The 27802-nt window shown below is 55.6% G+C and overlaps 1 protein-coding gene across 3 annotated transcripts; it reads left to right on the forward strand.

Annotated features, from left to right (window-relative positions):
• Positions 1-496: 496 nt before the first annotated feature.
• Positions 497-27802, forward strand: DNAI2 (dynein axonemal intermediate chain 2). Of its 3 annotated transcripts, none has more exons than XM_075993969.1 (15): positions 497-583; positions 1256-1352; positions 5337-5530; positions 7053-7214; positions 8386-8507; positions 12140-12282; positions 13557-13670; positions 17786-17925; positions 18819-18941; positions 21904-22127; positions 23572-23707; positions 24376-24522; positions 25290-25517; positions 27272-27376; positions 27558-27785. In XM_075993969.1, the coding sequence occupies exons 3-14, from the start codon at positions 5348-5350 to the stop codon at positions 27365-27367; spliced, it is 1818 nt and encodes a 605-aa protein (XP_075850084.1). In that variant the 5' UTR covers positions 497-583; positions 1256-1352; positions 5337-5347; the 3' UTR covers positions 27368-27376; positions 27558-27785. The 3 variants fall into 3 exon arrangements, with proteins under 3 accessions (XP_075850084.1, XP_075850083.1, XP_020136434.2); XM_075993968.1 differs by having other exon boundaries at positions 27563-27784; XM_020280845.2 differs by lacking the exon at positions 1256-1352 and having other exon boundaries at positions 27272-27802.

A 27802-nucleotide genomic window follows, 5' to 3' on the forward strand; every position in this document is an offset into this window, starting at 1 on the left:
CAGGGAGGGAGCTAAGCTGTGGATTCCCAGCCCGGACTTCCAAGGAGCGCCCATCCCAGCGGTGCAGGAAGAGGAAGGTTTATTACACAATGTGCAACAGGAATGGTGGCAGAGGGGAGGCGGGTATAATTGCCATTTAATGAATGAGGAAACTGAAGGAAGGCCTGGCAAAACAGCCAGCTGGGATGATAAGCACAGTGCAGAGGCTGCCAGGTCTGGGGGCTCGCGAAGCACTCGCCACCCTGCATTTTCTCAGCGCCTTGCCCGATGCATATCTGTATTGCAATAGGCGCCTTGGCAAGGGCCCCTGTAAACGTTTGTCGCTACTGGCATTTTACGAACTTGTTGGTTAATGTTTCTCCTAACGCCGGGAGACCTCCAAAAGGAAGGGGAGGGACAGGCTGCGCTTCCGACTTGGCGGGACGCGAGTCACGTGCTCGGGCTCCCCTGCGCCGCCGGCGTCCCGGCCCGGCCGGGGTTGCTAGGCAACGGGTAAACGCGGCTGCTCGGAGCCGTTTGAGGAGCGCTGGAGCCGGACGGTGGCCCTGCGCGTCCCCAGAAGCCCAGGAGGAGCGGATCCGGGGTAAGGGGCGGGCGCGGGGACGACGACTGAGGCTGAAGCCGAGAGTGGAGAGTGACAGGGAGAGCCCTGAGGGCAGTAATGACCGATAGTGCAAAAAACTCCTGGAGGGGGGCTTCCTTTGGGATAGCTCTGTCCCATGGTGGATGCCAGCATTAGCGCTCCTCGTGCCCTCTGCCCCATGAGTCCTCGCTGCCCTGGATACTCTGCAAGTCACAGGCCCCTGCAGCCTCTGAACACCTTGCCCCCTGCACCCCGCCCCCATCTGGCCCTGCTACAGGCTGTGTCCTGGCGTGGGCTGGAGACCTCTGGGGCTTTACAGCTGAATGGATGGAAATACAGCCCCGGGCCAGCTGGTGGGAGGCGGCCAGCTAAGAGGAAAGCTTTCCACCAAGAAGAGAGGGAAGAAAACTAATAGTACTGTGCACCTACTAGGTAGCAGGTACTTTAAATGCTTCCTTTCATTTATTCCTCATCCTGGGAGCTGGCATAAACCTGCCTCATGGTAGGGTATCGCGACCAAGGTCACCCAGTTGCTTAGTTCCTCCTTCCTGTGCAAGTTCAAAGTTTCCCACATTCTCTTGAACTACAGAAGTGCATCTTCTCCCAGCTTTCAGATCCCCTGTTTTCTCCTCTCACATCCTTTGTTTCAAATTCTTTTCTTTGTTTTTCAAGGTCAAAAGAGGAAGAGGAGGAGGAGGAGGGGAGAGAGCTCTAGAGAGAGCCCTGGTAGAGAGTTGGTGTCACAGTCAGGCAGGCAGCAGGTGACAAAGTGAGTTGGCTGAATAAGAAGTCCACCCTCTTGAGGAGACAGCAGTGGGGTGGGGAGAGCAGGTAACATGCGTCACTCTCCAGTTCTGGGGACCTCCTCCCACCTGTCCCTGCCCTCATTCTCCACCTTCCTGGTTGGGGGGGGGGTGTCAGCCATGCTTGGCGCTGCCCTGGATGGCAGGGGACAGGGGAGAGGGGATTCCTAGGAAGGTCTGCATCTTTTGAAGGTAGAATGACCCCCTGAGGACCCCAGACTTCTGGAAGGTGCACAAGGACCTGAGAAACAGGGACAGATGCCCTCCCCCTGCATTCCTCTGCCCTGCCAGGTGCCATGCAGGGCCCGCCAGTCCGGGGCTGCCCCCAGGGATAAAGGAGAAGTGTCCTCATCTCTTTTTTCCACCCTCTAGCGGAGCCTCCAGGCCGCCTCCCTCCAAACTCCCACGCTGACACTCCTCCTTCCCGCGGCTCCCTTGGCCTCCCTCCCGGCTTGGAAAACACACTTTCTCTTTAGCCAGGGGAAGTTCTCTCCAGGAATTACTTTGCTCATTCTCACTGCACAAGACGAGTTTTGTTTTTATAGTCAGTGAAGGTTCCGATCCGACTCCCTCCCCGGGGATGTGGGAGATGCTTGCGTTTTTGATGTTCAGGCCAGAGCGTCCCTGGCTCTTTGCATTCCTGTGTTTAGTCCCATACGCCTCTGGGGCTCTAGGTTCCCACGGGTGGGGAGCAATCTCCCCCCAGAACTCCCAGAGGGCAGTGACACTCCTCCTGTCCCCCCTCCACACCCCCTTGCAGACAGCTCGGCTCAGCCCCTGCTTGGGGAAGCCCACCGGGTAGTACTTGTCTCACAGAAGGTGGAGGGGACCTCCTGAGACCCCCTCCGCCGACCTCACTATTCATCCTCGTGCCCCGCCAGCTTCTGAGAAAGAGCCTGCTCTGGGCCCTTGAATGAGCTGTCTTCCCATCACCCGGCCAGCCTGTAAATGTCCCCTCTGTCTGCCTCCAGACACAAGACAATGCCTCTGTTCTCGCTCTGGGCTTGGCCTTGGGAAGCCCAAGAAGGAAAGCAAAGCTGTTAAAAATGCGATCTGGGCTAAAGAGGCTATTTCTGTCCTCCTGGAGTTTCCTCATTCTCTTAGGCCTCCTTGTGTCCCCTAGGAGCTGGCTGGCTTGTAGCAATTCTTTTAAAAGAGGGAGAGAGACAGGCAGCCCCTAACTGCCCGAGTCCAGCAGCCCCGTGTGGAAGGCACAGGTGCCCTGCAGGGTGTTGGCAGAGAGGAAGATTTCACTGAATTTGCATGTTTTTCACAAGGCCCTATCTCTGTCTCTGTAGAATTAGGGCACCCTGCTGCGATTGGGTCTCTCTCTCTCCTCCCTCTGCCCTCTCAGCCATTGTTTTCACCCAGGAAAGTGTTTCCAAACCACATACACAAAAAAAGAGGCATGTGTACGGTGTGAGGTAGGGGTCTATGGTCATTCTTTTTTGCATGTGAATGACGAGTTATCCCAGCACCATTTGCAGAAAAGACCATTCCTTTTTTCCATTGCACCTCGATACCTTTGTCAAGAGTCAACCATAGTATAAAGGTTTATTTCTGAACTCTCAGTTCTTCTACTAAAAATAGAAAAAGAAATGAACCCTCAGTTCCATTCTATCGATCTACATGTCTATGGTTATGCTAGCACCACACTGTCTTGATTATACATAGTGGGCTTAATAAATGTTTGTTGAATGAGTAAGTGGAATAATGGGAACTATGCTTAGAACAAAGACAAAGTATGTAGTTTGGCATTCACAAAATCTGTGCATTCCTAGAAAATTCTATGTAATTAGATTTCTTTTAAAAAGTAGAGTCATTTTGGGGTGCCTTAGAGTAGTGGTCCCCAACCTTTTTGGCGCCAGGGGCCAGTTTCATGGAAGACAATTTTTCCACGGACTGGGGATGGGGGAATGTCATGGGTGGGGGTGGTGCGAGCTCAGGTGGTGATGCACAGACTGTTTCCTGACAGGCCAGGGACCGGTCAGGAATGGGCAGCGGCCTGGGGGTTGGGAACTGCAGCCTTAGAGGACATTCTTGGGCAAAAATTCAAGGACACACTTGCTTGGTAAAGCGAATTACTGCTCAAGCATTTCTGTTGAATGGCATTTTTTTTTCATCCGTTTCCTGTTCAGATAGTTGTCTTTGGGTTTTGTTTAAAGCAGGGGATACTCCCTGCAATCGTTTTCCCACCAGGCCCCCATTTCACTCGGAGATAGCGACGCTTGCTCACAGGCAAAAGCCTCCTCTCTCGGGTGTTGAAAGGCCTCAGTTGTAAACCCCACCACCAGCTCACCTGCAATTTATGTTCCCCATGCCCACCACTGCCACCACCCATCGGACAGCTTTTGTCCCAGGGCTCTGCGCAGCCCTGGGAGCCTTGTACAGACCCACATCTCAGCCCTTGGGAACTTGCCATCCAAGGCACAATTTCTGAGAGCGAGGGCGGCCAGCAGATGGACGGCTCTGCTCTCTCTGTAGTGTAATGCCGCAGACAGGCCCTGTCACATGGCCAGCCATCTAAGTCACTGAGCAGACCCTCAGACCCGGGAAAGTCTAGTGATGTCACGGGAGGTCAGAGGGGCAGGGTCTCTTTTGGGGTGAGTGAAGGGCAATTTGTGGGAACTGCTTATTGGGTTTTAAGACTTGCAGTCAGGGGCCAGGCGCGGTGACTCACACCTGTAATCCTAGCACTCTGGAAGGCAGGCGGATTGCTCGAGGTCAGGAGTTTGAAACCAGCCTGAGCAAAAGCGAGACCCCGTCTCTACTATAAATAGAAAGAAATTAATTGGCCAACTAAAAATATATAGAAAAAATGAGCCGGGCATGGTGGCACATGCCTGTAGTCCCAGCTACTCGGGAGGCTGAGGCAGGAGGATCGCTTGAGCCCAGGAGATTGAGGCTGCTGTGAGCTAGGCCGATGCCATGGCACTCTAGCCAGGCAACAAAGTGAGACTCTGTCTCAAAAAAAAAAAAAAAAAAAAAGACTTGCAGTCAGATCTGGGAAAGCCCTTCCTTGCGCTGCGTCTGGACGCTGGCCCTGCGGCTGCGGGCGCACTTTCACTTCACTTCTCAGCATCCTGTGGGCGTGGCAGGTCTTGGGAAGACTGAGTGGCCCGCCCAAGGTCACGCAGCTGGTGTGGGCAGGGCCAGCACTCGACGTCAGGGTCCAGCCCGGCCCTCTTCCCAGTTCCCCTCCGAGCCTTCCGTGACCAGCAGCACATGTCACAGGGTTTCCCCCAGGCCTCGTGTCCCTCCTGTTGAGGAAGCCGGTGGCCTTCTCCCTTTCTCAGGTTGACTCTCAGCTCTGTCCTGGAGTGGCATGAAGGGAGGAGACTCCCAGTGGGGCCCCCAGGAAGTGGGGGTGGGTGCAGTCTGGTGACCTAGAGCCCCGAGAATGGATGAGCCTTTTGGACCACTGGGTGGGGAGTTTCCAGAAGAGGCTCCCCAAATCTGCGTGCTGTGTGGTTCAGGTCTGAGTGTGGCAGAGCATTTAGCCAACGCCGTCACCGTCAGTGTTTCTTCCCGCCTCCCAAAACATGTCGATTCAGTCAGAACAGTGTCATTTGCTGGGGAAGAGCTTTGGAGTCAGGCAGAGCAGCTACAGCACTCATTAGCGATGTGACCCTGGGCCGGCCGCTCAGGGTACCTCTGAGTATCAAACTCCCTCAAAGAAAGTGGGGATTTTATTGCCGACCTCAGAGAGCAACTGCAAGGACCAAGCAAGATAATGCTTAAAATAGAGTCAGCACTCAGATGATTTTGTAAAATGCAGATGCAGCTTCTGGACAAATTCCCTAGGACCCCCGCCCCCTCCGGTGCCCGCCCCTGCCCCAGCCAGATTGAGAGCCTGGAAACCTCCCCTCCCCGGCCCCCGTGAGACCAGTGGAGACGGGGAGGTGGACAGGTGGGACCCCTCACCCCACACCCTCCCTCTGCACCTGCAGCGACCGTCGTCATGGAGATCGTGTACGTGTACATCAAGAAGCGCAGCGAGTTCGGGAAGCAATGCAACTTCTCCGACCGCCAGGCCGAGCTGAACATCGACATCCCACCCAACCCCGAGCTGGCCGAGCAGTTCGTGGAGCGGAACCCGGTGGACACCGGCATCCAGTGCTCCGTCAGCATGTCGGAACACGAGGTGGGTCCCGGCCCCGGGGCCCAGGCCACGGAGGGCGTGGTCGGGCAGCGGACTGGGACCTGGTGTCCCTGTGCACCTGAAAGCCAGTTAGAGTGGGCCATGCAGGTGCTGGCAGTGTGAGCAGCACAGAGCCCCCCCCAGACCCCCCACAGTGCACAGGGTCAGAAGAGGACCCGGCGCCAATTGCACCCTGGGCCGGGTGGACGTGAATCGAGATGTTCCCTTTCCCGGGGCTCTTGCTTCGCCTCTGAGCGCTCGGCAGCGTCATCTGGGGCGCTTGGCACGGCCGGGAGAGGTGTTTTGGGGGAGCAGGATTCTTACCCACGGGCAGCTGCCCGGCTGGAGAGAGGGAGGTGTCCCGCAGAAAGTTCCGGCTGTTCGGACCCAAAGAGCTCCTTGTCCGTGTGAACCAGGTGATCTGCCCCTGACTAGGTTGAGAACAGCTGAGAGAAAGTGAGGTGGACTAAGACAGCCAGCCCATTTCATCCTGCCCGGATGGACTGAGTGAAAAAAAATCACTGGATTTGGCCGAAACACGTTCAACGACTGGGTGGGTGTGGGTGGTTCCCGCGACTCACAGTCCAACAGTTCGGGTGAGTCCTTGCTCTCCCAGGCCTCACTGCTGTCTTGGGGACAAGGACAGCTGTGCCTGGGGTGTGGCCAACAGATGGAGTGGCTGCTGGGGCCGCATCACACCCTGTGGGGCTCTCCTGACGGCAGCCCCACCCCGTCCAGGCTTTTAACTTCTGTGGGGGCTGCGTTAAAAATGGAAGGGAGACGGAGCTACTGACGCGAAGGGGGGCGGGGTTCCCGTGTGGCATGATGTCAGAGTTCGCAGCTAGGGGGTGGCGAGGGCTGCGCACCGCCGTGTGTGATCACGCCACGGAACCGGACACTTTCAGAGGGCTAACTGGTAAGCCAGGCACGGCGGTGCGCACCTGTAGTCCCAGCTACGCGGAGGCTGAGGCAGGAGGATCCTTTGAGCCCAGGAGTTCAAGGCCAACCTGGGCAACACAGTGAGACCTTGTCTCAAAAAGAAAAAAAAGGTGAAATGGTCAATTTTATATTACGTGTATTTTACCACAATAAAACAAGTGAGAAGAAATGGAAAGAAGGCAAAGTGGCCAGATCAACAGGTGAGACTGTGCTCCCCGGCTACAGAGGACGGGCAAAGGCAGTCCACGCTCGGAGTTGCCTGCGCTGCGTGGATCTCTGGGACGCTGCTAATGACAGAGTGGAGGAGGCTCATTCAGCCCTTTTTCCCTGGGGTTCTCACGGGACAGGTGGGTGGGCTCCTCAGGTGCATTAGGGTTCGCAGCAGGTCAGAACCGGATTTCCCATGACCACTGGCGGCAGCTGCAAAGCGGCTAGCTCCACAGGGTGGCGCTGTTGTGCCTACCTGCGACCTCCAGAAAGTTCCTTGCTGGTACCTGAAAATACTGTGGCTTTGGCCAGGTGCTCATCATTCCAGCCCTCCTGGTCCGCCTGTGAGTGACGCCTTCTCCCTGCGCTCTCTGTCTAGGCCAACACGGAGCGGTTTGAGACGGAGACCCGGGGAGTTAACCACATCGAGGGGGGTTGGCCCAAGGACGTGAACCCCCTGGAGCTGGAACAGACGATTCGCTTCCGGAAGAAAGTGGAGAAGGACGAGAACTACATCAACACCATCATGCAGCTGGGCTCGGTGAGGTTCCTTCTGCTTCAGCCGTGGGACCCTTGCCCATCACTCCGGGGTCCTGGGGGTGTCACGCCCCAGCCGCCCATGCGGGCTCATGTGGCTACTCAGGGGAGGAGACCAGCTGCCCACCTGAAGCACCCTTGTGTCCGGGAGTGGGCAGAGTCCCAGCAGCAGACTGAAGGGCAAGGCAGGGGGGGTCCAGGGCTGAACAGGCTTTAGGAGGAGTCTGAAAAGCAGGGAACCCCTTGACCAAAGAGGACCCCAAAAGAGCCCCACCCAGCAGCCAATAGGGACCATTCATTCATTCATTCATTCAGCAAATCTGGACTGAGCTCCGAGTCCCTTCCAGGCACAGTGGAGGTTGCAAAATGACTCTCACATACATCCTGCCCCAGAGAGTTTACAATCCACTGGAGGCCAAAGACAATGCAGAGACATCACCACATAACAGAGAGAGAAATGCTAGGCTGAGTGCAGTGGCTCACGCCTGTAATCCCAGCACTTTGGGAGGCTGAGGCAGGAGGATCGCTTGAGCCCAGGAGTTCGAGGATGCAGTGAGCTATGATTGTGCCGACTGCACTCCAGCCTGGGCGACCCTGTCTCAAAAAAAAGAGAGAGAAAGAAAGAAAGAAGTGCTTTAAGAGAAGAGTGACTTGCCATTTTGCCTGATGAGGCGGGAGAGTCAGTCTCCTGATGAAGGGATCAAGGAAGGCTTCCTGGAAGAGGTGGCAGGGCTTGGTTGTCCCATGCTGGATCTTTGCAGTAGTGAGGAGGACAATTTGGGTGGAGGAACCAGGCATCTGCGAGGCTGGAAAGCAGGAGATGGCTGCCTGTATACAGAGTGATTAATAATTTTGTTTGGCTAGAGCTATATTCTTCAACCTGCTTTTTATTATTGTCCCTCATGTTTTTCCTAATCACCTCCTCCTCCCCCGCCATGAAATTTTAACGCCGTAGGTGTACTGTGTATCTGTTCATGTGCTGCATATATATCTATGCTTTGTACATAAAAAGTGATACTGTTTTGCCCCCAAGAACCAATGGAAAATGCCCGCATTGAAAACACACGGGCCAGAAGGATGGGAAAAGGCCACCAGCTTTGCCTTGTCCCCACGCCCCGGCTGGGCCCGGGCAGTGTGGCCTTTACCGCTGAGAACGTGCGCCGTGCCCTCCCCAGATCATGGAGCACTGCATCAAGCAGAACAACGCCATCGACATCTACCAGGAGTATTTCGACGACGAGGAGGCGGCGGAAGTGATGGACGAGGCCCCTTCGGCTAAAACCATCAACGTTTTCAGGTAGCTCTGGAGCTAGGCAGGTGTCTGGCCAACCTCTGTCGCCCCCGTGGGCGCCCCCAAAGGCAACTCCTTCCCAGCCATTGCGTTCCGTGCCTTGGGGTCTGTGCTGAGAGCTTCATAAGAGGCAGAGCCATAAGGTGCCAGCGGAAACGCGGTCCCCACCCTGGGGGCGGGGCGGTGATGGAAAGGGAGGGCGGACCCTGGGGAGAGACCCCCGGCGAATGCACCAGGCGGTGCACAAGCGGGGCCAGCTCCCCCAGCGTAGAGCAAGCACAGAGCGCCACACGCCAGTGGCCGCCCGCCCCGTCATGGCTCGCACCTGGGAACAAGCTGGAAGGATGGCAGGTGGGCAGCAGGGACTCACCCCGCAGCGAGAGGGGTCACCGTGTGTGTGGCGGGCACCGCAGCAGGGTGTGTGCTAGACAGAGGTCGGAACAGGCTAGATCCACGGCAGGGGCTGGTTCTAGCGACTCTGGTGCGCCCGCATGGAAGGACACCACGCAGCTGGCGAAACCAACAGGGCGGCTCCTCTGTGCTGGGCGGGAGCGAGTCCCAAGGTTCACCACGTGGAAACCAAACCCAGCTAAGCACAGTGTGGAACGGCGTGTGGGCAGTGCGAGTGTTTGTTTGAAACGTACACGCGAGTGTGTGTACAGATGGGCCCTGACTTTTTGGCGAGGGATTTTTCGGCCTTACGGTGGCGTGAAGGTGAGACGAGTTCGGTAGGAACGGGACTTGGAGAACCCATGCAGCCATGCTGGTCTTCACGTCCAGTTCGGTATTCCAGGAATGACGTGAGATCCTCAGCGCTGTGCTACGAAATAGGCTCTGTGTTAGATGATTTTGCCCGGCCGTAGGCTAACGTCAGCGTTCGGAGCACACTGAAGGTAGTCTAGGCTATGATGTCTGGAAGGTTAGGTGTATTAAACGCATTTTTGACTCCCGGTATTTTCCGCCTACAATGGCTTTTTCAGGACCTAACCCTGTCGTGAGTCAAGGGGCCTCTGTATGTGTGCATGAGTGTATGCGTATGTGTGTATGTGTGTACAGGTATGTGTGTGTGTGCTTGACATGCGGAGCATACCTGTGATGTTTGACTTCTGGCCTCTAGAACTGTGAGAGAATAAATTTCTGTTGTTTTAAGCCACCTCGTTTGTGGTGCCTTGTCGCAGCAACCCTGGGAAATTAGTTCACTGACCTACAACACAGCCGCTGAGCATATCTGTCGGGTGTTGGAAGGAAGCCCGTGGGAAGGAGAGCTTGGGGACAGGGATGGGGCGGGGACAGGGGAAGAAGGACACCTCGCCCGTGGAGACTTGGCGGGAAGGGCCACCTTCATGGACGTGAAGGGTGCAGAAGTGAGGGCGACAGTGCCTGGTGGCCTTGTTTTGTCCATGAAGTGAAAGCAAGGTGGTCCATGCAGAAGACTGCAACAGAGGGAGGTTCAGATGGTCGCCCAGGGGAATGGGAAGGCCAGGCCCCCTCAGGACCTGGCGCAGGGCTCAGGTCTTGGGTCTGGGTGATGCGGGATTGCAGGGATGAAAGGCGTTTGGGAAGTGACTAATCTCAAGTGCCAACCCTGGGGGATTCATTTTGCTATCACGACCCACCGAGGGTCCTAGAAGTATCTGACCCGTCCCAGCACAACCGTAAAGGGCCTTTTTTCTGATCCAGGGCAGACTGTGGCGTACACAGCGGGGCCAGTGACTGTGGCAAGGGGCGTGCAGGAGGGGGCATGGTGGCACAGGAGCTGCCGGTCCTGACCTCGCATGTGGAGCACCCACGCAGGACGAGGCGTTAGAAATCACCCACCCAACCTCCGAGGTTTACCAAGAAGGAAACTTACCCCGGGGAGGCGACATGCTCTAGGTCGCACAGGGGGTGGGTGACCCAGCCAAGCATGGGGCTCTGGTCTCCTGCATCCCAGCCCGGCTCTCTCCTCTATGATGATGCCCCCAGAGTGGAGCCAGGGGGTCGGATCCCCCTGAGAGGAAGTTATTTCCCTGCCCACTGTCACTCGTTCTTTCTGAGTACTTTAAGAAGAAGGTCTCAGTTTAGGGTCATTAAGTATCTTTTTTTTTCTGCACTGTGTTTTTTTTCTGGACTGTGAAAGGCAGCATTTTTTTTTTTTTTCTTTTTGAGACAGAGTCTCACTCTGTTGCCCAGGCTAGAGTGAGTGCCGTGGCGTCAGCCTAGCTCACATAACCTCAAACTCCTGGGCTCTACCAATCCTCCTGCCTCAGCCTCCCGAGTAGCTGGGACTACAGGCATGCGCCACCATGCCCGGCTAATTTTTTCTCTATATATTAGTTGGTCAATTAATTTCTTTCTATTTATAGTAGAGATGGGGTCTCGCTCTTGCTCAGGCTGGTTTTAAACTCCTGACCTCGAGCAATCCGCCCGCCTCGGCCTCCCAGAGTGCTAGGATTACAGGTGTGAGCCACCGCGCCTGGCCAAAGGCAGCATTTTTGAAAAGCATGAATCACACATCTCTCATTGTATTTTTTTAATTAAATTAATTTATTTATTGTTAGAAACAGGGTCTCACTATATTGCCCAGGCCAGACTCAAACTCCTGGGCTCAAGTGATCCTCCTGCCCCAGCCTCTCAAGTAGCTGGGATTACATGCTGCACCATCACAGCCCAGCTAAGTTTTCTATTTGTAGTAGAGACAGGGTCCCACTCTTGCTCAGGCTGGTCTTGAACTTCTGAGCTCAAGCGATCCTCCTGCCTCGGCCTCCTAGGATGCTAGGACTATAGGCGTCAGCCACTGCGCCTGGCCCTCGTTTCTTTTTTAGTGCTGGATAATATCCCACTGTCTGGATTCACCACGGTTTGTTTATCTGTTCACCTACCAAGGACATCTTGGTTGCTTCCACGTTTTGGCAACACAGCTGCTGTAAACGTGCACATGCAGGTTTGTGTGTGGACGGAAGTTTTCAGCTCATTTGTGCAAACCGCAAGGGGCAGACTGCCAGACCAGTGATGGAAGGAAGATCGAGTCTCAAGCTCAAAACTCTTCAGCAGGAATTTAATGTTTTGTTTCCATTGTTTTAATTTTCATTATTACATTCTATGTATGACTGGTGAGCTTGGTTTCCATGTATGGGAGTCTGGTAAACTTCGTTGTCTATAAAATAAAATAGATCGCTCTGAGTACATGTGGGTGCTTAAATATATTTGACTTTTTTAAAAGGAAAACTCTAGCCGGGCGCGGTGGCTCACGCCTGTAATCCTAGCTCTTGGGAGGCCGAGGCGGGCGGATTGCTCAAGGTCAGGAGTTCAAAACCAGCCTGAGCAAGAGCGAGACCCCGTCTCTACTATAAATAGAAAGAAATTAATTGGCCAACTGATATATATATAAAAAATTAGCCAGGCATGGTGGCGCATGTCTGTAGTCCCAGCTACTCGGGAGGCTGAGGCAGAAGGATCGCTCGAGCCCAGGAGTTTGAGGTTGCTGTGAGCTAGGCTGACGCCACGGCACTCACTCTAGCCTGGACAACAAAGCGAGACTCTGTCTCAAAAAAATAAATAAATAAATAAAAAATAAAAAATAAAAGGAAAACTCTAGTTAATAAGGAATTGGGGAGCCTCACACTGCAGCCTTCTGTCCGCTTTCCTCTGCCCTGAAGGGATCCCCAGGAGGTCAAGCGGACAGCCACACACCTGTCCTGGCACCCGGATGGCAACAGGAAGCTGGCCGTGGCGCACTCGTGCTTGGAGTTTCAGCGCGCCCCCATGGGCATGAGCTACGACTCGTACATCTGGGACCTGGGTGAGGAGCAGCGGGGGCCCGGTGGCCAGGGAGGGCAGAGGGGCAGGGCTGGGGCCCGGGGGCCAGGGAGGGCAGAGGGGCAGGGCTGGGGCCCGGTGGCCAGGGAGGGCAGAGGGGCAGGGCTGGGGCCCGGTGGCCAGGGAGGGCAGAGGGGCAGGGCTGGGGCCCGGTGGCCAGGGAGGGCAGAGGGGCAGGGCTGGGGCCCGGGGGCCAGGGAGGGCAGAGGGGCAGGGCTGGGGCCCGGTGGCCAGGGAGGGCAGAGGGGCAGGGCTGGGGCCCGGGGGCCAGGGAGGGCAGAGGGGCAGGGCTGGGGCCCGGGGACCAGGGAGGGCAGAGGGGCAGGGCTGGGGCCCGGGGGCCAGGGAGGGCAGAGGGGCAGGGCTGGGGCCAGCAAGCCAAGGGTGGAGAGGACGAGCAGGAGGTCAAGACAGGTACTCGGGTCCCCATGGGGAGAGGCTGGAAGCCACTGTTTGGTCACTTCCCCATCTGGGCTCAGGCACAGCCGAGCGGAGCCAGATGATAAGCAGGAAAGTCCCTCCAGTTCCAGATCCTTAATCTGGGGCATGGAGGCCAGACCCCATGGGACCCCAATTCTCAGCCCTTAAGGAGCATAGACGTGCCCAGCGGGCTGGGAAGGAACCCAAGGGGCAGGGCGCGGGCACTCATGCCTCCGTCTCACCTTTTCTGACACTGGCCCTTAATTCATGGACTGCAGAGCTCCACCTGGGAGCACAGACCATTGTCTCCAGGAGGGCTGGCTCGAAGGGCAGGAGGGAGCAGCCCTAGGGAGCAGCCGGTGGTGGGCACCACGCTTCCAGGCTTCCCTCCTTACCACAGACAAACGTGTAGGTGCCACGCATGAAGCCAGCACCGGACACACTCGAGCAGCTCAATGCACCTCACTGCAGCCCCGGAGGTGACTCTGTCCCTGTGTCCAGTGCGCACACGGCTCAGAGAAGTTGGTGGGGAGCTGAGTTTATGTAAAAACCTTCGTGTCAAAACCTTGTTTCACACCAAACCTGGAGAATGGACTAGGAAAATAATTAAACACACACACACACCCCAATCCTGAGCCAAAAATAAAACCATCAGATTCTGCCAAGGGGACCAGAGGGCGCAGCCTGGAAGACGGACAGACAGGAGGGGGTTCCAGGCCTCCCCCCGCCACTCCCTGCCCCCCCCCACACACACACAAGGAAAAGGGGTTAATCTGGTTGACCCTGTTCTTTGCCTTCCAGGCCTCGTGGGATGATTTGTTTTTTTCTGCTTTATAGAGAACCCCAACAAGCCTGAACTCGCTCTGAAGCCGTCTTCTCCGCTGGTCACCTTGGAGTACAACCCCAAAGACTCACACGTGCTCCTGGGGGGCTGCTACAACGGGCAGATAGGTGAGCAGGGACCTGACGCTTGGCCCGAGTCTGTCCTGCCGCCGCCAGGCCAGCGCCCACGTGCCAGCCCGGGCCTGGCCATGCAAGACCAGGTGGGGTGGGGCCTCCCGCAGCGGGGACACCCCCCTCCGGACGCCACTGAGGCTGGTTTCGCTGACACCTCAGCAGTGCCTCCTGTCCTAACAGTTCGAGTACGTCTAAAGTAGGTCAAAATAAAAAGTTAGAAAGACGGCAGCAACTATTGCTCTAGTCAAGTCAAGGAACGTTTGACTAGGGGCCAGCTGTAGAAGTGGGGTGAGGCCACCAGGGACCCCACCTTGGGAGAGGCAGTCAGAGAAGCCTACGACAGGATGATGGGTGTAGACAATCCTGGCCTTATACAATGAGCTGGGAAGTGTTGTCCCCTCCTCTTCTGTGTTTTGGAAGAGTTCGCGAAGAATTGGTATGAATTCTTTAAAACCCTTTGCACTCGCTTGCTTTTTTTCTCATTATCCACTCGACATTATCCACACTCGACATCCGAGTGCAAAGGGTTAAATGTTTGGTAGAATTCACCAGTGAAACCGTCGGGTCCTGGGCTTTTCTTTATTGGAAGTTTTTTTTTTTTTTTTTTTTTGAGACAGAGTCTCGCTTTGTTGCCCAGGCTAGAGTGAGTGCCGTGGCGTCAGCCTCGCTCACAGCAACCTCAAACTCCTGGGCTCAAGTGATCCTCCTGCCTCAGCCTCCCGAGTAGCTGGGACTACAGGCATGCGCCACCATGCCCGGCTAATTTTTTTCTATATATATTAGTTGGCCAATTAATTTCTTTGTATTTATAGTAGAGACGGGGTCTCACTCTTGCTCAGGCTGGTTTCGAACCCCTGACCTTGAGCAATCCGCCCGCCTCGGCCTCCCAGAGCGCTAGGATTACAAGCATGAGCCACCGCGCCCGGCCTTTATTGGAAGTTTTTAAATCACTAATCCAATCCCTCAACTTGCTGTAGGTCTCTTCACATTGTCTATTTCTTCTTGAACTGGTTTTGGTAGTTTCTGTCTCTCTAGGAACTTTTCCATCTCATCTGTGATAGATCATCTAATCCGTGGACATGTAATTCTTCATAGTGTAATATTCCCCTGTAATCATTTTCACTTCTTCAAGGTTGGTAGTTAACATTCCCTATCTCATTCTTGGTTCTAGTAATTTAAATCTTCCCTTTGTTTTACTTGGTAAGTCTAACTAGATGTTTTGTCAATTTTCTTTTCTTTTCAAGGAAACAATCTTTGGCTTTATTGATTTTTCTCAGGTTTTATTTTTTATTCTCTATTTATTTCCACTCTAATCTTTATAACTTCCTTCCTTCTGTTTGCATTGGATTTAATTTGTTCTTCTTTTTCTTTTTCTTTGTGGAGGGCAGACAAGGTCTTGCTCTATCTGGAGCAAGGCTGGAGTGCAGTGGCCTAATCATAGCTCACTGTGTAACCTCGAATTCCTGGGCTCAAATGATCCTCCCACCTCAGCCTCCTGAGTAGCTGAGACTACAAGCACGTGCTACCACATCTGGCTAATTTTTAAAATTTTTCTTAGAGACAAGGTCTCACTATGTTGCCAGTCTTGAACTCTTGGCCTCAAATGATCCTCCCACCTTGGCCTCCCAAAGTGCTAGGATTACAGGTGTGAGCCACTGTGCCCAGCCTTCTAATTTCTTAAGGTGGAAAGTTAGGTTATTGATTTGAAATGTTTACAAATACAGGCATTTATAGTCGTAAATTTCCCTCTAAGCACTGCTTTAGCTACATTCCATATATGTTGGTATGTTATATTTTAATGTTCATTCATTTCAAAGTATTTTTTAATTTCCCCTTTTGATTTCTTCTTTGACTCATTGGTATTTAGGAGTGTGGTGTTTGATTTCCACATATTTGTGACGTTTGCAGTTTTCCTTTAGTTATTGATTCCTCATTTCATTTCATTTTGGCCAGAAAAGATACTTGGCATGACTTCAATCTTTTTAATGCAGTGAGACTTGTTTTATGGTCTGCCATATTGCCTACCCTAAAGAATGTTGCGTGTGCGCTTGGTAAACCTGTATTCTGCTTGTTGTCAGGTGGCGTGTTCTACAGATGTCTGTGACGCCCTGTTTATAGTGTCGGTCAAGTCTTCTATTTTCTCGTTTATCTTCTACCTAATAGTTATATCTATTATTGAAAGTAGGGTGTTGGAGTCTGCAGCTATTATTGTTGAATTGTCTATTTCTCCCTCAATTCTGTCAAGTTTTGCTTCCTGTGTGTTAAGACTCTATCTTTAGATGCATATGCATGTTTATCATTGTTTGTTTTCCTAATGAATGAACCCTTTTATAAATGTATAATATCTTTCTTTGTTTCTAATAACATTATTGTTGGTCTCTAACTCTGTCTTCTCTGATGTAGGCACTCAGTTCTCTTTGGTTACTGTTTGCACGATATATGTTTTCCATCCTTTATGCTTTCAACTTATTTGTGTCTTTGAATCCAAAATGTGTCTCTTGTAGATTACATATAGTTGGCAGACAGTGGATCATGTTTTTTTCTTTTTTCTTTTTCTTTTAATCTATTCTGTCAACCTCTGCCTTTTAATTGGAGAGTTTAATCCATTTACATTTTCTTATTGCTATTACGGAGGAGAGAATTTTCAGAAGTCTTCACTCTGCCGTTTTGCTCACGGCATACCTGGAAAACTGACTTTTTGAATTTCTAGTAAGATCAGAAGTAACCTGCCCACATCATCGGTGCTGAACTTTCCCACCTGCCCTCTACCCCTGGCCCTGAAGTAGCCAGACAGCCGACCCCTCGCTGACACCCCGGGCCTGTCTTGGTCCTGGGCATTGAAAGGGCTCCTCACCCCTCCAGCTCTGCACACTCTTTTACTTCCCTCCTTCCCTGGGAGGAGGAGCCAGGGTGGCTGGGAAACTTCTCCTTGGAAACCCTCTGTAGCCAGCTGCCTCCTGGCCTTCTGGGACCCCCGATCCCCACCCCCAGCCCCGCTGCTCCCTCCCCGGGGAGCTTTCAGATTATGGAACTGACACGGGCTCCCATAATTCTCCCTGCCAAATTATCCGGGTGCCAGAGATCTAAAAGACTGAAGTGGAGCCACTTTGCCATGATTTATTCAGGAGCCTTGCCTCACTCATTATTCATAAGTTCTTTCAGTGGTTTTTCATACCAGCTCAGACCGGCCTAGGCTCGGGGCTCTGCTGCTGTGACAGGGGCCCCTGTGGGGGCCTAGGGGACCCCATGGGACCCACCCTCGAGCATTCTCTGCTCAAGCAGAGCGAGCTTAGCTAAGAAAACGCTTCTCTGGGCCTGGCCAGTTCAGGTGCAAATGCCTTGGACTTGGGGAAATGTTAAGTCAAAACGTATGGACTGAGTACTTTTGTTATTTTGCAAAACCAGCTTTCCTAGACACATCTGTAAGAGGGTGGGTCCCCAATGCACACTCATGGGAAAATGCAACAAAACCCATCAGGACAGAAGTAGATAAGCATCCCATTGGCAAAGCACTAATCACGCATCACAGGAAAGGCTGAAGCCCCTCTGGGAGTTTCCTTCCAACACGAGGGCGAAAGGGAAGGAGTTCATGCGTCTCGAGAGCTTTGCCTAAATCTTCTCCCCTTCCTTCCACCCTTCCCGTGTGCTGTTTCCTGGGATGGAGACCCCCCCGCAACCCCCGACCCCCGTGCCTGGCTCGGTCCATCCTCAGTCTCAGCTGCCTGTCACTTCCCGACCCCTCTCCCTGACCACCCTCAGGTGTGTGCCCGCCACCATAGCACCCATAGCACGGGCCATGCTTCTGGGGTCCCCTTCCTGCTTCCCAGGGACCACACCTGTCCTACCCCCAGAAGCTTCCCCAGGGCCTAGTGAGGCATCAGGACAAGGTAAGGTCTCAAAGGAGTCATGCAGCTTGCCCTCTGGGGGTCCCTCCAGAGATTTTGTGGGGGCTGGTAGGACACTGAGGCTGGTTTGAACCTGGCCCTGCTTCTAAAAATCCACAGACCTGCCAAACTAAGAGAAGCATCCTCCCTCTGTCCCCTGCTCCCTGGCCCTGGGAAGGAGGCCTGTGCTCCCTTTCACCCCTTCCTGCCATCCTTCTGCACCAGCCTGCTGGGACACTCGGAAGGGCAGCCTGGTGGCGGAGCTGTCCACCATCGAGTTCAGCCACCGAGACCCCGTGTACGGCTCCATCTGGCTGCAGTCGAAGACGGGCACCGAGTGCTTCTCGGCGTCCACGGATGGGCAGGTACCAGCCGGGCAGGCACGGGGGGTGGGGGGGGGAGGAAGGGCGGAGGTGATGGGGGGAGTAAAAGTCCTGGTTCTCCATCGGAATCACCCGGGAACATTTCCTTTTATGTTTGGTTTTGAACTTGAATAGTGGGTAATACATGCACATGGAACAGAACCCCAAAAGTGCCAAAGGGCAGGTAGTGAAATGCCCTCCTCCCACCTGTGCCTGCAGCCTCCTGCCCTCCCGCAAACGTCAGTCGCCTGGGTCTGCTTCAGAGACAGTCTCTGCACAGTCAGGCAGACACGGACCTCTCTTCTTTGCTCTTTCTTTTTGCACACCTTACGTGCTGTTCCGCATGTGATATTTTTCCTTTTGCGAATCTCGGAGACAGTTTCTTATGGCATAAAGCACTGTCCCATGCCTGTTAAGGACTGCAGCATGTGGGTGTTCCGTAATTTATCTCAGTGGATCTTAGATATTTTGTTGTTACTCTAGAAAAGGTGGCAAAGAGTGTCTTTGAACATGGATCATTGCATAGGTGTGCAGACACATGTGCAATGTGCGTTCCCGGCCGTGGGATTGTTGGTTCAAAGCATATGTGCCTTTTTAACGTTGCTAGATATCGCCATGGTGGGGAGAGCCCTGGAGGATACAGATTCTTGGGCCTGCCCCTGGCAATTGTGATTCAGTAGGTCTTGGGTGAGGCCACGGCATCTGGATTTTATGCAGATGTTATGACCAGCGGGGTCTGGAGACTGTGCGCGGAGCAGCGATTCCCAAAGTGGGTCTGCTCCCAGGGCTGTCGGGAGCCCCAGTGCTGGGCCAGGGAGGTGGAAGGGGGGAGGAAGGCAAGAGGGAGGGGCATCGCAGGACCTCAAGTTCCCAGCGTGGTCCCCTCCTCCCGCCAGGTCATGTGGTGGGACATCCGGAAGATCAGCGAGCCCACTGAGGTGGTGATCATGGACATCACCAGAAAGGAGCAGCTGGAAAATGCCCTGGGGGCCATCTCCCTGGAGTTCGAGTCCACTTTGGTGAGCGTCTCTTGCCAGGGCTCAGGATCAGATGGGGACCCCCGGCGCCAACCTCACTGCGGCCATCCGGGACCTGTGTGGTCTTTACAGCAGCCTTCCAGCAGGGGGCAGCAGAGTTTGCATTGTCACACCCAGGCGCCGTTTGGCTGGTGGTGGCTGGGCTGAACCAGAGGGCAGTTGTTTGCAACAGGACAGGATTCCAGAACAGCCCTGTTTCCTGGGAGGTCTGGTCTCCAGCCCTGGCTCTGCCCCTGCCTCGAGTGGGCTTTTACTCGGAGCCAGGTGGCAGCTGTGCAGGATTCGGAGCAGAGGAGACGGCGACTGATTTACGTCGCAGAAAGATGAGCGTATTCGTTTTCTATTGCTGTGTACCAAACTCCCACAAATTTAGGGGCTTAAAGCAACCCAGATTCATTATGTCCACAGTTTCTGTGGGTCAGGAGTCCGGACATACCTTGGCTGGGTCCTCTGCTCAGGGTCTCACGGGCTGGTTGGGCTGTGTCTTCATCTAGAACCTGGACTTGGGAAGAATCTGCCTCCAAACGCCCTCCAGCTGCCAGAGTTCAGCTCCCGGCAGTTGTGGGACCGCGGTCCCCTGTTTTCTTGCCGACCGTCAGCCCTTGCCCTAGAGATCGCTCATGCCTAAGTCCCGGCCCTGTCTCAGGCCCCCGCAGCATGGCAAGCCAGGGAGAGGCTCCACTCTGGTTTGCCGAGGCGGAGCCGAGTGTAACATAATGTCATCAGGAGTGACACCGTCCCTTTGCTGCATTCTGGCGGGTAGGAGCAAAGGACAGGTTATGCCCACACCTGAGGGAGGGGGCTGCACAAGGGCGGGATTCACTGGGGTCATTTTAGGCTGTGGCCGCTGGACAGAGGAGACGGTCCTGGGGACAAGGGTGGACCAAGGAGACCAGTCAGGAGGCAACGACCTGGGCCCGAGATGAAGGAGGCTCAGGCCGAGGTGGTCGCCGGGGCGGGGGGAGGGTGGAGAATGGTTGGATTCTGGGGACAAGCTGAAGGGCATCCTGCACCGTTTGGTCCAGAGGCACCTCTGGGAGACACCCGACACACCCTAGGTTGAGTGCCAATTCCAGTTTCTCCACCCTCCTGCCCTGCTGAGGACAGGTCTCAGGGCAGGACTTCCAGGGCCCTCCAAGGCCCCCTGGGTGGGGGGCGAAGGTGTCTGTCGAGGTTCCCTAGTCTCTGGAGCCAGCCAGGGCTTAGCGAGCTGAGCATCTTTCCTTCTTCCTGAAGAGGCTGGTGGCCTTTGCCTTGCTCACAGGGACAGCAGGAGGACTGTGGGACAAGGGACCCTGGAGGGGCAGTTTGTTCCACTTCTTGAGGCTCAGCCAGAAAGCCAGTGCTGAGCCTGCAGGTGGCCCGTGCCCAGCCCCCAGAGCCTGTGCGACACCCAGTGAGCTTGGGACCCCGCTGCGCCCTCTCCCTCCAGCTGCCTCTGTGGGGCAGCCACCCCTCGGCCACGTCCCACGCTACACCGGGGGGGTCTGGGGGCGGAAACCTGCCCATCGACGCTGCACACGCTGCCCAGAACCCACAGGGACAACTACTTCTGATGTTTCCCGCTAAAGGCTTCGGCTCAGGCCAGCCCTCCTGCCCGGCTTCCCGTGTCCATCTCCACGGTCTGGCCCCCCCGTCACTGCAGCATGGCAGCCACACATGCTCCCAAATCCCCGTCAGGGCCTTTTAGGGGCCCTGTCCACACAAGGGCAACAGGGTGCTGGGGACAATAAGCACCGGTCCTCCACGTCCTCCTGAGGAAGTTGGGGCCGCAGCCCCGCCCTGGCCCTGGGTGCAGCACAGAGCTGTGCCCTGACCCATCCCAGGTGAGCACCCAGGCCCTGGCCCAGAGAGAGCTGTACCTGTGAGTCCGTCACGTGCACGGACGCCATGAAGACGAGTCATCCATCGGTCTCTTAAAAACAAGGAGGTTGGCCCCAGTTTGGGGAGGAAGAAGATGACGGATCTGGGTATTTTCTAGATTTTATGTTTATATTTTTAGTGATTTTTCTGGTAGAAGGACATTGCACAGTAAAATGATTTTTTTTTTAAACTATAAACCTGGGGGCTCTGCAGGGGCAGGCCCCTCACCCACAGGGGACATCTGAGCCCGTTTGCAAAGGCCTTTCCCACCGTGACCCTCCCATCATCAGCTTACCCATTCTTTCATTTGGGGCACTGAGGACACAGCGCCATTGTAGGCTCGGGTCCTGCCCCTGGAGGTCGTCTAGTCCGGCCTAGAAGTTAAGACACAGAACAGTAAACGAGGCGAGGCCCTGCATGATGAGGGGGCTGTGATCAGACATGTGGAGGGAGCACAGGATCAGGAGAAGGGGGACTGGCCTTTGTATATACAATCCACAGTGAAATGAGCCGCTTAGTGGGCACAGAACCAAGTAAGACAAGCTCGGTCCCCTCCGGGAGCTCATCGACTGCCAGGTGGTTTCCTGAGGGCTGGATGGCCACCTGCTCTGAGTCCTCGGGGACATCCAACCTAGACGATGCTATGGCTAATGTTACTGTCATGCCAGGGAAGGCTCTGCACATCTTCTGAGTGGTCTGGGCCACACTGTGTCCCCCATCTCTGGGCCTCGTTTATTCTCTCTGTAAACAAACATTCAGGATCTTTATGGGAAAATGCTTAGTGAAGACAACAGTGCTCTGTAGAGGGGCCAGTGGTGACCCTTTGGGTACTGACAGAGTCAGGGGGGGCTTCATTAAGCACAGGGTCCTCGAGCAGCTTCCAAAAAGGGTGGGATCTGACAAGGCTGGGAAGAGTGGGGACAGCTCCCCAGGAGGGGTAGGGCACATAGCCTGAGGAGAGACTTAAACTCAGGGACTTTCTAGCACCTGCAGATGTGCTGAGCAGGCTGCTGGCCATGCCTGCTAAGCCCAGAGCTAATGGTTCATGGAACCTTCCACTCCTGTGTCACTCCCTCCACAGCCAACCAAATTCATGGTGGGCACCGAGCAAGGCATTGTCATCTCCTGCAACCGGAAGGCCAAGACACCAGCTGAGAAGATTGTGTGCACCTTCTCGGGCCACCATGGCCCCATCTATGCCCTCCAGAGAAACCCCTTCTACCCAAAGAACTTCCTGACTGTCGGTGACTGGACAGCCCGCATCTGGTCTGAAGACAGCCGGGAGTCCTCCATCATGTGGACCAAGTAAGTGGGGGGAGTGGGAACCGGAGGGGAGGGAATAGGACAGAGGGGCCCAGCTGAGCCCAGGAGTGCCCTGAGCTTCCATATGTCCATCCGTAAAATGGAGAAAAGACCCCTCCACAAACACCCGGGGCCGTGTTAGCAAGTGACTTGATTTAGCCACTTCACAAAGGAATAGGATTCGAATGGCTTGGGTTACTAATAATAAAACAGCCATGGCTTAGTTTTCGTAATCCTCAAAACACACCCCTAGCAGTAGGCAGCATCGCTCTCCTCCTCATCTCAGTTTTCCTGTTAGGGAACTGGGTTAAGGGGACACAAAGCCACCTTCTCCTGGCCTCCAGCTGGACCCAGGAAGTTTGGCTGGGGGATCTGCCTCGGCAGGATTCAGCAGTGCCTGCGTGGCCTGTCCAGCCTGGGCCCCCCTCCTCTGAGGGGAGGAGCAGACAGGGAGCTTGAGACAGAGCTGTGAGTGCAATGGTTAGACCAGAGCAGAGACCAGGTCGGATGCAGTCGTCAATCCCAGCCACCACCAGCAGCTTCTCGGGTGCAGGGGCTGAGACGATTCCAGTGCCCCTGGGGGCAGGGATGAGGCACACCAGCACAGAGTGGCAGGGGCCCTGTCACTTTGCAAGTGTGGAGCTTGCCAAGCTTGGTGTGTGTTTCTTTTTCAAAAATGTTCCGTGTTCACTGAAGAAACTTTTGAAAACCTAGATCAAACCAAGTAGGAAGTATAACACTCTCCTAATCTGAGTTTTATGGACTTTTCTGGGCATGTCCTTCCTCTGGATCCTTCGGGCGAGTCCCAGACTGAGGCCGGATCCAGCTACGTGTGCCTGTTGCCTGGAGTCAGCAGGAGAGGAAAACCGGTGGCCAGCCCCAGGGGGAGGACCATGCCCAGCCCTTTAAAGAGCAGCCTGTGTGGCCGGGCGAGGTGGCTCGCGCCTGTAATCCTAGCACTCTGGGAGGCCGAGGCGGGAGGATCGCTCTCAAGGTCAGGAGTTCGAAACCAGCCTGAGCAAGAGTGAGACCCCCCGTCTCTACTAAAAATAGAAAGAAATTAATTGGACAACTAAAAATATATAGAAAAAATTAGCCGGGCATGGTGGCGCATGCCTGTAGTACCAGCTACTCGGGAGGCTGAGGCAGAAGGATCGCTTGATCCTGGGAGTCTGAGGTTGCTGTGAGCTAGGCTGACGCCATGGCACTCTAGCCCAGGCAACACAGTGAGACTCTGTCTCAAAAAAAGAAGAAAAAAGAGTGGCCTGTGAGCTGTGGGTGGGTGAGGTTGGCACGGCTAGAAGTCAGACACAAGGAAGAACTTCCTGTCCAGCAAGACTCAGACCTTGCAGCCCTGAAGGGACTAAGCGAGCAGGGCTGGGGCCCGGCCTCCTCTCTGTCCCTCCCAATCGTAACGGCCACTTTCCTGTGGCACCGGCCCCCACAGGTACCACATGGCCTACCTCACTGACAGCGCCTGGAGCCCCATGAGGCCAGCCGTTTTCTTCACCACCAAGATGGATGGGACCCTGGACATCTGGGACTTCATGCTCAAGCAGTGTGACCCCGCCCTCAGCCTGAAGGTCATGTGCACCCCCTCCCCGTGCACCCAGGCCCTCAATTAGCTGGGCCCTCCCCAGACAGGCCGGGAAGTGGCTGGCAGTGTGGCGCGCCGTGAGCCCGTGTGTTGTGCCACGTGTGGTCGGGCGTGTCTGGGGGTGGGGGCATCTCTGGGCGCGTGGCATGCTGGCTGGCTGCAACTCTACCTTTGGAAGCATGTGCTCCTCCAAAGGTTAAGGGGCCTGGGGACTTGGAACCCTGGTGGCACAGCAGCAGGGTCACCTGGGGGAAATTATAAAAGAAACAAAAGCAGGTGCCTAGCCTCTCCTCCCAGGCCTACTCCTTCAGAAACCCTGGAGGCGGGCTCCGCGCAGTGCCCTGTGACGTGAACTCATGCTGTCATGTCAGCGGTAGCTGAGCTGGCCCCGCCAGTGGGGACCACAGAGGGCGTGGGGTTTGGGAACTGCAGGATGGCTGCGGAGCTGGGCTGAAGGGGTGTGGGGTGGCGGGGGAGGTGAGGCTGGGAGGCCGGGGGTCTTGACAGCCAGTCTCCAAGTTTGAACTTCATCCTGTGGTCAGGGGCGTCGCTGAGGGTGTTTGTAAGGGGCCAAGCCGCTCAGCCTCCCCGGGGGCCAGATAGTCAGACAAAGGTGACTTTGTTCCTCTCTTCCCTACCTGGCCCCGACAACAGGTGTGCGACGAGGCCCTCTTCTGCCTCCGGGTGCAGGACAACGGGTGTTTCATCGCCTGTGGCTCCCAGCTGGGGACGGCCACCCTGCTGGAGGTCTCGCAAGGGCTGTCCACCATGCAGAGGAATGAGAGGAACGTAGCTTCTTCCGTAAGCACCGGCAGAGCCCACCCAGCCCAAGTCCTGAGCCCACCCCTCGGCAAAGCAGCCTAGTCAGAAAGACGTATATGCGCCCGCTCCCCCACCTTCCGGGAGATGGCTGGACAGTTGGGGGAGGCCCGGAGCGAGCTTGGAAAGTGGGTGTCTGTGCCGTGTGAATTTGCCCTCGCTCAGCCACTATGCAGCTAAGCGGTCTTGAGCAGGTCACTTTACCTCTTCAGGGTTCGATTCCTTTCAGCCGTAAATCAAAGTCAGTTTGTCTAGTTTTGAACGACGTATTTTTTTTTGGCAGCAGAACCTTTCCAATGACGGCTTAGCAGAATGCCAGTAGCTAAGACAGATGCCGGGGGACTGCCCCTGGGGGGAAGGGGACTGAGATGCGTCCCTACACCCTGTCCCCAGCAGGCAGCCCTGGCCTTGAGGCAAGCCCAGAGCCCCGGGCATGCCGTGGAATTGAAAACCCCTCTTTGCTTGAGACTGAGGTCTCACCATCAAGCTGGTCCTTCCCTGGGCCCACGGCCGCCATGTTGCGTAGCTCCAAAGGGCGTCTTTAACCTGTGGTCCATGTACTGGGTGCTCCCTGGAACTGAGTGCCTTGGCGTCCCCCTCCGCTCCTGACACCAGCCCTGGGTGCAGACCCCTGTGGAGACTGTTTGGAGTCGAGCCAAGAGAGCTCAGTAGAAGGCCCACCCGGCCCCTGCGCTAGAGCCGCCAGCTGCCCCCCACCCCCACCGGCCTCTCTGTCCCCGTGTGCCCAGATGTTTGAGCGTGAGACCCGCCGGGAGAAGATCCTGGAGGCCAGGCACCGTGAGATGCGGCTGAAGGAGAGGGGCAAGGCGGAGGGCAAGGAAGAGGACCAGAAAGAGGACGAGCTGGTCACGGACCTGCCGGCAATGGTGGGCATGGCTGAGCAGGAGTTCTTCGACATCATCTACGGCGAGCTGAGGAAGAAGGAGGCAGCCGCCATGAAGAGGAAGCGCAAGTCGGTAGGGGCCTCGGCCGGGGACACGCGTGGGCTGGGGGCAGGCGGGAGCCCTGGCACCTGGGTTCTGCCTGCTCACTGCCTCGAGCTAGCAGCCTTACCACCTGGCCCCTCATTTGTCCATCTGGCAAGTGGGAGGAATTTCTCCCCGCCTCCCCAGGAACCCTAAGTCTCCACATAGACTTCAGGCTCCTTGCGGGCAGGAGCCAGGCTCCCTGCCTCCTGGCATCCTCCCTCCCCCACGGTGGGCGCACCGTGGACATGCATGCTGATGGGCCGAATGGGGGTCCTGGGGGTGCACGAGCTGTCAGAGAGGAACGAGCCTTGGGACCCGCTGAGAGAAGGGCCGTGACATCCGCGGTGTGTACACTGTGCTGGCTTGCCCAGGTCTGGCATCAGGAGTGTGAGCTGCGGTTAGCTCATTGGCCCGTGGCCTCAGCTCTTAAAGCACTTTCTAGCTGTGTCACCTCTTGCTTGGTCCTGCATTTCCAATATAGAAAATGAGAAGACTGATCTATAAAGATGGTGTCTGGTCACCTTCCAGGCCCCCCTCTGTACCAGGGGACAGAACAAGAAGAACGACATTGCCGTAGGGGGCCACAGATCGGACGCTAAGATGTGAAAGACCCCAAGAACAGTGGGGAGGGGGGAGAACAATGGAGTGTATGCGGTATTTACTGTTCTAAGAAAGACTAGCTACAGAATTGTGGGCGTGCACAACGAAAATGTAGGGTCCCTTGTTTAAAAAATATTAAGAATTTCAAGACAGTGACAGCAGAGCACAGACCCTGTGTCACTGCACAGAGCACTCACTTGTGACGCTGGCTCTGCTCACGGGCAGAGCTGGGTGGCAAGTTCTTGGTCACTGGTGGAGTGGACATGGTGGGTGGGGGTGAGCACACGGGCGGATAACTGGTTCCACCTCGTGACTTCTCCCACTTCTGTCTCCCCTCCCACTGGGTCTGAGGAAAGGGTGTGAGTCCTGCTGGTGTGTTTTGCATTTACAAAGAGTTGGCTATGAACCGCTTTATACTCACACCCTCTGTGTGGCACCAGTGGGGCAGAGCCAGAGGCGAGACTAGAGCTCTGGCTTTCTGTCCCATGGCCCAGGGCTCCTCCCACCCATCGCCCCTGGCACATCCAGCCCTCCAGAAGGCAAAGATGACAATGGCCACCTTTTACAGTGCAAAGTGGCTGGCAGGCATCGCGTCTTGTACCATACGTCCCAAAACACACGCCTGGCAATAGCCTGAGCATTCTAGATGCACTCGAGCCTGAGAAGGGGTCGCTGTTCACAGACCTTGGCCCCTTCTGCCTGCCACACACGTCCTGCTTCTCTCGTCATCTCCGCAGTAGGCCTGAAATGCCGGTGGTCAGAGATCACCGCCGGGCACTGAAGCTGTCCTATCCACTCTGAGTCCTTACGATCCTAGCCACAGCCCCTGCAGGGTGTCACGTCCTCTTTACGGGGGAGGGCCAAGGAGACTCAGGAGGCACTAGCCCAAGGTCGCCAGGTCTGCAACTGGACCCGTACCCAAGTCTGCTGGATTCCCAAGGCTCTGCCCACCTTCTGCTCCCACTGGCTCTGAGCACCCACCGGGCCCTTGCCAGCTGCGGAGCTGGTGCCACCGGGTCCAGGATGTCGGGCGATCGGGGCTTCAGCCATCGGCTGCTTTTAGCCTCATGTGTTAACACGGGGGGAGAGGGAAGGACTGCCCCCCACCCACACCAGCGCTCCTGTGCTGCCTTCTTCCCCAGGAAGACCAGGAATTTGTGGACGAAGACCAGGAGATGGAGGGGGATGAGGACACGCTGGAGCAGGAAGAGGCTGAAGAGACTGAAGAGGAGACGTAGGCCCAGCAGGTCGGCCCCCGGCTGCGGCGCTGCCCTGCACGTACCACCCGCCCCGCCTCTCGGTCTTGCCCCGGCCCTGCCCGTGGGGAGCTGAGCTTGCACAGCCTCGGCGGGGCCTGGGGGGGACCTGTGGGGGGGGAGGGTTTCTCCTTGTCCCTTACCGACCTTTCTCATCCACCTACAAATGGAGAACAGAGAGCCTGTCGCTTCTAAGCCGCCTTCCCAAGCAGGTCCCCGGGTGTCTGCACACACAGCCACGACGGAGGCCCCCGGGTGTGGGGGGATTGACGGCACGAGCTTAGTTGTTCTCATGCACATTCGCGCTTTCTGTTATCTTCATTTCTGTAAAATTAAACAAGTAACAACAACGCCAGCAGTTAGCGTGTGTTACGCATCCTGCGCTAAGAGCCTCCCGAGTTGTCACGTGTGATTCTT

This window comes from Microcebus murinus, chromosome 18 (assembly GCF_040939455.1).
Source record: "Microcebus murinus isolate Inina chromosome 18, M.murinus_Inina_mat1.0, whole genome shotgun sequence".
Classification (NCBI taxonomy): domain Eukaryota; kingdom Metazoa; phylum Chordata; class Mammalia; order Primates; family Cheirogaleidae; genus Microcebus; species Microcebus murinus.

Bases quoted from the DNA above. Each gene is read 5' to 3' on its own strand.
- DNAI2 (XM_020280845.2), top strand. From the start codon at position 5,348: ATGGAGATCGTGTACGTGTACATCAAGAAGCGCAGCGAGTTCGGGAAG. The intron at 8,508-12,139 runs GTAGCTCTGGAG...TCTGCCCTGAAG, and splicing joins AAAACCATCAACGTTTTCAG to GGATCCCCAGGAGGTCAAGC. The intron at 22,128-23,571 runs GTAAGTGGGGGG...CGGCCCCCACAG, and splicing joins TCCTCCATCATGTGGACCAA to GTACCACATGGCCTACCTCA.